This window comes from Pecten maximus, unplaced genomic scaffold, assembly GCF_902652985.1.
Source record: "Pecten maximus unplaced genomic scaffold, xPecMax1.1, whole genome shotgun sequence".
Taxonomy (NCBI): Eukaryota; Metazoa; Mollusca; class Bivalvia; order Pectinida; family Pectinidae; genus Pecten; species Pecten maximus.
The window spans coordinates 40,014-50,902 of NW_022983103.1; the positions used below are offsets into that span (position 1 = coordinate 40,014).

The 10,889-nt window shown below is 33.9% G+C and overlaps 1 protein-coding gene and 1 long non-coding RNA gene across 2 annotated transcripts; both read left to right on the forward strand.

The window, feature by feature from the left end:
• Positions 1–1,050: 1,050 nt before the first annotated feature.
• On the forward strand, positions 1,051–4,382 carry LOC117321467 (sulfated surface glycoprotein 185-like). The gene is made up of 5 exons (XM_033875883.1): positions 1,051–1,206; positions 1,565–1,910; positions 2,959–3,116; positions 3,334–3,514; positions 4,225–4,382. The coding sequence occupies exons 1-5, from the start codon at positions 1,130–1,132 to the stop codon at positions 4,255–4,257; spliced, it is 795 nt and encodes a 264-aa protein (XP_033731774.1). The 5' UTR covers positions 1,051–1,129; the 3' UTR covers positions 4,258–4,382.
• A 3,178-nt stretch (positions 4,383–7,560) lies between these two features.
• Positions 7,561–10,476, forward strand: LOC117321468. Its single transcript, XR_004531369.1, has 3 exons — positions 7,561–7,804; positions 8,336–8,413; positions 8,843–10,476. It is a non-coding gene; the product is annotated as an uncharacterized LOC117321468 (long non-coding RNA).
• Positions 10,477–10,889: the final 413 nt, after the last annotated feature.

Here is a 10,889-nt window from a genome sequence, read left to right on the forward strand (position 1 = left end):
AACTGGATGTCCTTTCTCTATTTTGATAGATTTTTATATCACCACATCTGACTCAATAAATCAATTAAAATATATATATTAGATATTTTTTGTTACCAGTATTATTTGATATATCATATACATGTGATGTACATGTATGCATTTATATTTTAAACTAGACAAAGATAAACGGGGAATTTATTTCAAGAAGGGAACTGTCCAGTATGGTGGCAAAACACTGCAGTGCCATTTCAGTCCCTGAACCATCCAAAAGGTAAGATTGCAGATGTAAAAACAAATCACATTTTTTGAAAAAAGATATTTAATATTGAGTTGCTGTCAACCAACATTTTTTGTAACAATTCTATGAATACCAATGTACTTTCAGACTTGTATATTTTTCATCCCCTGCTTCATCAAAATGGGGTATATCAATTTGGGTTTGTCCTTCTGTCAACAATAACTGCTACAATTGGTAATGGTAAGTTGGTAACATGCTTAAAAGCCTTTTAAGGGCTCTGCCAAGTTAGATTGCCACTGTTGCCAAACTATATTTGGTGGAGTTTTGGCCCCTTCATTATCAAAGATCATTTTCTGTCTTTTCCATGCAATAACTGCAACACATGTTAACACATTTTCTCCAAAACCGGTAATAAGCTTAAAAGCCTTAAATGGTTGGCCAAGTTTGATTGCCACTTTTGCCAGACTTCATTTGACGGAGATATGGCCCCTTCATTAACTAAAAGACTGTCTTTTCGTAAAAAAAACTGCAACAAAGGATAACAGATATTCTTCAAACTTGGTAACAAGGTTAAATGCCTTAAGGGAAAGGCCAAGTTCTATTTCTACTTTTGCCAAACGTTATTGGATAGAGTTATGGCCTCTTCATTCATCATTCTCTTGCTATGATGACATGTTTAAAATTTACCTAGATAATTTCATTAAATTGTTTGTTTTCTGTATACACACATTTAGTAAAAGTACTGTGACAGCATCAAACATTAAAGGTTTACATCCTTACATAATGTTTCTTTGTTTCTCCTTTTATTGGGGAGGGGGGTCACAATTGGGGATTAGGAGATCATAAAAAGAAAAAAAATATTTACCTTTTTTAGTGGGTCATCAAAGGGCATCTTGGAAAGAACTTGTGATGCTTGTGGAATCACTTCAAGCCCACTTGAATGTTATGCCAGAGCCACCACAAAAGAAACCTAGACATCCATATCCGTATGTTGTTATATCTGTTTTTTGTCATTCATATTAATTTATTGTCATCATGTAGTTTTTTGAAATGTCCATTATAATGTTGTTATCGTAAATAGTAATGTGATTGATAGATAGATCCACCATTGGATATAACACATTTCATGAGGAAGGCAGAATATCAAAATATTTCAGGCGTGATGGTATGACCCATTTGAAGTTTAATCAAGTTGATATATTATTTTATCCCTTTTAAAATGCACTATATGTTTATTGTATTTGTCTTTAAGAAACCATTTGTTTATTTTTTCAATAACTTGTTATATACATTATGGGTGACATTAATTTGTATTTAATAGCATATTGCCTTCCTTTATTTCAGAAGCCGATTTCACAATTCAGGACAACAGACAATGGGACCACCAGCTGTCGTTCAAACACCACCTTCTAACATCCCAACACCTGTCCCTCCTGCTTCCACCCTAACACCTGCGCCTTCTAACATCCCAACACCTGTCCCTCCTGCTTCCACCCTAACACCTGCGCCTTCTAACATCCCAACACCTGTCCCTCCTGCTTCCACCCTAACACCTGCGCCTTCTAACATCCCAACACCTGAACCTCCTATAACACCTGATCATGAACCTCAAGCAGCGGATGCCATATCTTCAGAAACGACAGGGATGGCAAGAAAAAGACTCCACATTGAGCATTTGCTAGACAATGAAGTATTGAAATTGTTCTATATTTATATGACTACTAATTTTAAATTTTTCGTACCTGCTATTGATAGTGCACTTGAAAAGTTTGCAAATTGCAAAGAAAGTATTATAGTTTCAGATTAAAAGGCATGGTGGTCTGTTGGTAGGACAGTAGACTAGTTGTTGAGAGGTCTTTTCAATCCCTGCATAGGCAGTGTTGTATCCTTGAACAAACTACTCTTACCCTACTTATCCCGATTGTCTTAGCTATAAATGAGTACATGGTAGGGCAGTGCAAAAAATGTTGATTTTTGGCTAGTGGTAAAAGGTCCAATACTCATGGATAGTAATTTGTAAACTGCTATGAATGAGAACTGCCTTGAGACAGCTATGTTATGGTAAAATTGAAATACTATATTATTAAATTTGATTTACCCTGAGCTCTGTCATAAGGAAACAATATAAAAATTTACATATGTCAATAGTAGCTGAATTGTATCAGTAACTGAATCATTATTTGACAAGAAATATCTTTAAAAAAGATAAACGGCATAGTTTTAATGGTGTTGGTTATAATGTAAAACTGCTGGTGAAATAAATTAACAAACTAATGGGTTTCAGCACGGATAACAAAATTATATCGGTTTGAATCATTTTTGGTGACAATAATACTGCATTTGAATCAGGAATATAATTTTATTAATATGTCATTTGGAAAGATACATCCACTTATTCAGCTTGCATTTAATCCTAACTTTGTTTCGTTTTTAACTGCATATCTGCATTTTGCATTTCCCTGTACATTGACCAATCACATACTTCATTTGACCAGTAACGCCACCTGTCGCGTCATATCCGGGGCAAAAAGAATATTATACGGCTATGCCGAAAAAACAAGTCACTGTTGTTTACGATTTGTAAAGTACTGTATAGTAAATACCCCCAAAATAAATGGTAATTTTCAGGTGTTCTTCCTATTAAAGGAAACAGATTTTATGCCATTTTTGTGAATTCTTACGATCAAGAACTAGTTTGAAGGTATATCTGAATAAAAGTTTGATGCATTTACTTGCAGGATTGCATAGACTATGACTCTATCATGAGAGTTCTAGGAACCTGTGGATGGGAAGAATTTTTGACCCTGGCGGATACTGTTCTCCCACTTATTGACGACGTCAAAACATCTCTTTGTGTCAATTTTGACATGCAGTTGCTTTTTGACGTGGACAGAAGGTATAACTTGAACACAAACAAATTAACCTAGATTTGAGTATGCTTTCATAACTTCTTAAGTTCTTAAAGAGAAATATTAACATTCGGTATGGTGGTAATTTAGAATGTTGTGTTTTTACCTAAGTGCAAATAATAGAGTATGGGGTTATTATTAATAGTGATTGAAAAAAAAACAAGGAGATGGATACTTTTAATTGAAGTGCTTTCTGTTTTTCAGGTACAAAGACTTTGTTCCTTCTACTGTAGGAAACAGGGTATGCCTGACCACTAGAGCAGATGGAAACTGTCTGTTTAATTCATTTTCGTTGGCTCTATATGGGGATCAGGCCCATGCATCATATTTGAGGCTCTGTTCAATGATAAACATGAAGGACAGATTAGTAGAATATTCTAAATATGTAAGTATGTCATGTTGTGTCAGATTAAAATTTTAGATAATTGAATTATTCAGATCTGAGCGTTGTGGATGAATTAATTGAGACACTGTAATACATCTATGAAATTATATTCTTTTTCTTTTATTGCATGTATGTAATAGTTTATCTTGACATGGAGTCACGTTTAATTGTTTGAACAGATCTTTGACGAATTTGGAGACAGCTTTATCAATTGGATTGTGGCCATTCAGGGTCCAGACTATGTGATCTCCACAGATAATTGTGAGGATGTTAGTTTCATTGAGTTGGTGTGCCGGGAGGAAATCCTTACCACCCTGAAAAATCCGTATAGGGATTGTTGTAAGTTGATTTCTTCTTGAAATGCTTTTTAGCTCATCTCTTCGAAGAATAATGAGAGCTAATGTTGTCACCCCGGCATTGGCCTTTGCATTAGTTCCAATATTAACATTATGGTGTAACTAACCTCCTTTTTTTCATGAGGAAGATATTTTTACTGCATATTTTTCATTATAAAGTCATTGATATCCATGTACTTTGATTACTTATACTTATAGCAAGTTATGTTTAATATGAGAATCTATTGACAATTTCTCTTTCTTAATGAAATGACACTATGCTGTGAATACTTACAATGAAAGAACCTTTTTGTGTTAAAATTCATTTCACATATTAATTTATGGTTGATTTTGTTGCATCTTTATCTGTTTCAGCGATTTTCCACATTCACATGTTGTGTGAGCTAATTAGCAGACCAGTGGAAAGCCATTTCAAATTGAGGAATAGGGCACACATGCCGTTAGGGGAGATGTGTTTCCTCCTTTGGGGAAGGTGAAATTTGCTCCTCCCATTCACATCGTTTGGGTTCCAGTGAAGCCAAACAGCAAGTAAGAGAATTCATATTGTTAGTAAAACATAATTTCCCAGTTATACATATTACCAAAACGAACTTTACTACTTGTTCATCCTTTGTTCACCAGGACACAACAAAATAGATATTTTTATTAAAAAGATAAAAATTCTTTTCTGTTGATACTATATTTGTGGACATCCTGACCTTGACCGTGACCTTTGACCTACATTTAAATACCTAATTCAGACTTTCAATCCACTCTCCCAGCTATGTTGTCTTCTGACATCTCTTGTTAAAAGTAAAGGAAGAAACTATGAAATCAAATTTCAATGACATACTTTTAGCGTGACAGAACAATACACAATTTGGCAATTTTGAAAATGAAACAAGTTTTTGATAATTGTCGGTAGATTCTAAATATCTATTACGGGGGGGGGGGGGGGGGGGGGGGGGATGATGAACATACATCTTAGTCAATGTATAAGTATAGACCCACTTTAGATTAACATCATGTATATCATTTCTATGCAGAACATCCAGTTCTATTGGGATTGTTTTTGCATGAGACATGGGTTATGGTTGTATATAACTTTAATCACATTAGCCTCATTTACTTAATTCAAAATCTTGTTGAATTGTGAAGTCCGTATGAGAAATTGGTTACTAAAGACAGCCATGGTGTTTTATGAACCAGATGTATAAGAGTCCTCAACATTATCATTACAGGTATGCATCCTTGACCCATGTAGTGCCTGCTGTCACACCCATTGGTGTATTCGGAACATCCTTGGAGGAGTGTGCATTTGAGGGGTGGTGTTGTTGCACATTTATGTGCAGTGCCAATCCTGACATCACACCCATGTGGATTGAATGCAGCAAATGTGGTCAATGGGTGCATGATATTTGCATGAAACTTGATGCATCACAAATTAAGGAAGAAGATGTATTCCTTTGTGGATGTGACAGCATTGAAGATGGGATGGTGAAACTTAAAAGGTAAGATTCTAGTAAGTGGTTTACTGTATGTATGTGTAAAATTCATAATATATCCCCAGGTACTTTTGCTTCACTTTTTCTCTCTCTTTTTTTTTAACTTTTTTTCTTTATATCATTATTACTTATTGTCGTCATTGTATTGAAAACTACAAGGGATTTTTTTTATCAAAATTCATAACTGACCTGCGTGCAAAAGGTGAGTGCAAAAGTTTTATTATTGAATCAGACAGCACAAAAACTAGATGGAGTCATTCAATTTGTCAAAATTTCAAGACTGTCCCATTTTGTTCAAATTTGATTTGCATTGACATTACATCCAAGAAATATGCCTTCAGTAGCTGCTGGAAAATGGCTTTTAATTGGTCAAAATGTTAATTTCTGATATTGTCGTTCTGTAAAATCTTTGTATTTGAATTTGCTCGGCTTACTACCCTTATGCCTTCAGCAGCTGCTGGAAAATGGCTTTTTATTGGTCAGTGGCTGCTTGAAAATGGCTTTTGATTGGTCAATGGATGCTGGATGATGGTTTTGATTGGCCAAAATGTGAATTTCTGTGATATAGTCTTTCTGTGAAATCTGTGTACTTGAAGTTGCTCGGCTTACTTACTTTGAATATAATAGATATTTAAGCATCTGTATGCATGTGATATATATATTCATCTTGATTGATTTTCACAGCACTGAATGGTATATCAACCTCTCAGTCAAGTCTTGTAAAAGACTTGTAAATGTTAAGGTATTTTGGTGCAACAAATGTTTAAAAAATGTTTTACTAACTCAAATGCTCCCATGTTTCTTTCGAATGAAGTTACTTTTTTGCATGGTTTGTAATGTTAAAACTCATTGGTAGCATAGAAGAACAATCTTCTTACATGTTAAGTTACACAATGTGTATCAACAGCAGTATGCAGTAAGTGTACCTATCTATACGCCATGTACTGTCATATTTTCCCAATTATCCAACTGTTAGAGATTTTTGTTATTTGCATAACAGCTTTTCTGCTAGTTTCTGACAAGGTAATAAGGGTCTCTTTTCATAGCATTGGGTTTGTCAAGAGATCTGCTCCCACCATTTCATAATATCTCTTTTTAATTTGTTTTACTAATTTTTTGTGCAAAAGATATTTATTTATTATGTAAAATTGTTGCAGTCTTAGGTGTAAAGCACTGAAAACCAAATGCACCTTAGACTGGCAAATATGTTACATACTAGGCAGTTTTATGTTTATATCTTACCTGAAACAATTGATATTGGGCAATTTTCAATGTCTGTTTGGTATGTACACTTAAGGACATTTTGAATGCATTATACTTTGAATGCTTTTTACCAGTGCATGTACGATCAATGTATTGCATTTGTTTTAAATATAGACAAGTGCATTTTGGTTTCATTTGAATGTTATTAGATAGTGCAGATGACTTCCCACACAGTCCAAAGGTACATTAGAATTTGAGCATTAGCATGAAATTGTGACAAAATTATGACCATGTATTTCAAGGATAACATAATATGTGAGTCAATAAAATTACAGAAGTCAAACAAAGTACCCGGTATGAAAAAGTCAGATTTCAATACTGCAAGCTTCTAACATGTTTTCAGGGAAGATATATTACAGCACTATCAAAGAAATACTGTGCTCGTAAATTTTTGGAATAATGCAAGAAGATCGATTTGCATGGCAACAATGAAACATTCTCTTTGATCCTCAACCTGAATCTTGACGTTTATGTTTTACAATTAATCACAAACCTTTTAGCTATTCTTAAAGAAGTGGAGGGGGGATAATATGTAACCGACATTTAATATCCATTAACTTTTATAAAGAATATTTATGTTATTACAAGTCGTTCGTCTGCCTGATGTAAACTGATATATCTGGATTCTTTATTGTTCCAGATTTTTGTGTAAGGATATTTCTTTGGTGGGTTGGGAGTGGTGGTGTTAGAGCTATATAAGGTTTAAGTTGAATTAATAATTCTTCATAATTTTCTTCTGTGCCCTGAATGATATGGAGATTTGCATATTCAGAATGTGTTTTAAACTATATTTTGTTATTGCATGAAAAGATGTTATATTTATCTCTATTATTATTCTTTTGCCATTTTGTTTGTGCTTTTATTGTTCTGTATTATATGTAACTTTTTAAATTATACATACCTTAATGCCTTAACGCTTTCAACAAGAAAAGGAAAAGAAAAATTCAACCATCATTTATTTAAAAATTCAAATGTACAAACAATTGTCGATTTGTTTAATGCTGAACCTATATAATGAAGTCAATATCATAAAATACAATCTATTTACTGAGCTGTTATTCTCATTGCAGGATGTGCTAGCAGATGATTCAAAATCAATGCGAAAGTACATTTATCATAATTCGGGGTTTAGACAACTACGAAGGACCATGCAGATTACAAGATTTGGGTCATTTCAAGAAGATTTGGTAAGTACTGTATAAACAATAATTGTTACGGCCTTTTCTATTTCATATGAATTTTCCACTTGGTCCATAGTTGTGCATGGTCAATTTTGAGGCTGATCCAAAAATGAAAAAGAAGAGTCGACAGGCAGCTATATTGAACTTTTGCCGGATGAAGTTTGTGTTATTGCTATATCTTGGAAAGTACTGGACAGATCTTTCTCAAAATTTCTGTTTGGTTCCCCTTGGTCCCTTGCTCTGTATTAAATATCAAAATATAATGAAAAACTAAATTTTAATAGTTTAACTTTGTTGACACTTTCTCTCAAAAACAAATGGGTCTTTCTCAAATGTCACATGAAGGTTCCTCTTATTTTCAAATTTAAAACTAAAAACTTAACTTAAGAAAAATCAGTCTTCCCTAGACTAGAGCTAATACAGATCATTCAATTGTGGTCACCTAGATCTCACTGTGATCTTTTGGATTGTTTGCATTTTTTTTTTCAATTTTCTGCTGCAAAGTCACTTTAACATGTTTTTCGTATCATTTTACAGATTCAAGATCTTGTTTTGGAATTGTCTCGTACAGTAAAAGTATCACATGAGGACATTCTGAATATTTTCTTGCCAGAGGTAAAATTTCATTACTTCGAGATGGTTATGATAACTATTATGATATGATGAATCCAATTGGAAAAAGGGAATAGGGAAAATTAAGACCCAAAAGAATCTGCAGAATAAGCCAAACACTGTATTTTTAAGGAGCCCCTCTTTTGATAAAAAAATACCGATTCCCAAATCCATGAAATCTGGTATAGTGATGTAGCCTGATTCAACATTTTCTCCATATTATTCTTAACCCATACCAGTGGTAAATAGCTTTTGCCTGGCCATTTGATTTTCTTCATTTTTTTTTATTGATAAGTAATATATCAAGCTTGAGTTTTTTCCTTAGCAAATAACCATTTTGTTAGAGATTTTTATACTTTACAAAGGATAGATTATGGATATGCAAAGCTACTAAATGCAATAATTAAGCATTGGTGTGTTACTTTTTTCCAGGTTCTTTTGAGGGTCATTCAGAAGCAAGAGGGATTGAACAGGCTTTTACCTGAATTCATCTTAATGGGAAAGTACCAGCAATCACTTCAACAACAGAATTTAGATATTGTATTGTAATTTGATCTGTTCTGCTTATTTATTTTATGAGGATCACAAACAGTCCTAGATGCTCTCCTCAACACAAAAGCAATACAGTTTGTATAAGACGTAATTACATCACATGCTCTTTCACTCGCCCATACACTCAATAACATAAAGAAAAGAAGAGGAAAGGATATGAAAAGTGAGGGGGTTTCAGAGGATGAGATTAGAACCTGATGATTGATTTTCCCTTTCCCATGACCATCAATGTATAAAGGATTTGAAGCTAAATAGAAAAGCTTTGTTAGTGTATTGACTTTTGAACTGTGGACATGCCAGTAAAGTGCCCATGTAGCAAAGTGTGTAAATAGAAAAGCTTTGTTAGTGTATTGACTTTTGAACTGTGGACATGCCAGTAAAGTGCCCATGTAGCAAAGTGTGTAAATAGTAAAGCTTTGCTAGTGTATTGACTTTTGAACTGTGGACATGCCAGTAAAGTGCCCATGTAGCAAAGTGTGTAAATAGAAAAGCTTTGTTAGTGTATTGACTTTTGAACTGTGGACATGCCAGTAAAGTGCCCATGTAGCAAAGTGTGTAAATAGAAAAGCTTTGTTAGTGTATTGACTTTTGAACTGTGGACATGCCAGTAAAGTGCCCATGTAGCAAAGTGTGTAAATAGAAAAGCTTTGTTAGTGTATTGACTTTTGAACTGTGGACATGCCAGTAAAGTGCCCATGTAGCAAAGTGTGTAAATAGAAAAGCTTTGCTAGTGTATTGACTTTTGAACTGTGGACATGCCAGTAAAGTGCCCATGTAGCAAAGTGTGTAAATAGTAAAGCTTTGCTAGTGTATTGACTTTTGAACTGTGGACATGCCAGTAAAGTGCCCATGTAGCAAAGTGTGTAAATAGAAAAGCTTTGTTAGTGTATTGACTTTTGAACTGTGGACATGCCAGTAAAGTGCCCATGTAGCAAAGTGTGTAAGTAGAAAAGCTTTGCTAGTGTATTGACATTTGAACTGTGGACATGCCAGTAAAGTGCCCATGTAGCAAAGTGTGTAAATAGAAAAGCTTTGTTAGTGTATTGACTTTTGAACTGTGGACATGCCAGTAAAGTGCCCATGTAGCAAAGTGTGTAAATAGAAAAGCTTTGTTAGTGTATTGACTTTTGAACTGTGGACATGCCAGTAAAGTGCCCATGTAGCAAAGTGTGTAAATAGTAAAGCTTTGCTAGTGTATTGACTTTTGAACTGTGGACATGCCAGTAAAGTGCCCATGTAGCAAAGTGTGTAAATAGAAAAGCTTTGTTAGTGTATTGACTTTTGAACTGTGGACATGCCAGTAAAGTGCCCATGTAGCAAAGTGTGTAAATAGAAAAGCTTTGTTAGTGTATTGACTTTTGAACTGTGGACATGCCAGTAAAGTGCCCATGTAGCAAAGTGTGTAAATAGAAATGTAGTCAATCTTTAATCCAAGTTATATCAAAAGGTATACAGTATACTACTAAATACTATCCATAGATTGTACACATACCATTTAATACTTTTTCAAAACACAATGACTTCTCGTTATATGAATTAAGTTTTCAAAGGATTGTTTGTTGAGAACTTGACATGAATAAAAAAAAACTATTGGAATTTACAAATGAATAAATAATGGACAGTTCTATTATATTGTTTGTTGTTTCTTTTTGTTTATTGTTTTAAAAGTCCTATCCGTAGGTGATTATGAAATTACATTGTCAAACAATATTATTTATTGCATTATGATATCACGATAACACAATGCATTAGCTATTACACCAAGTATAATAAGGAACACTTTCCAGAAAAGGAAAAAACCGAAATTTTTGCTGTTAAGTCTCTTTATAAATTCAATGGATCAGTGTCAAATTTTGCATCTTTTTACTGTTTAACATTGGCTATGACGTTATGATTCTTAAACACTGAGTGATTAACTATGTTCTGG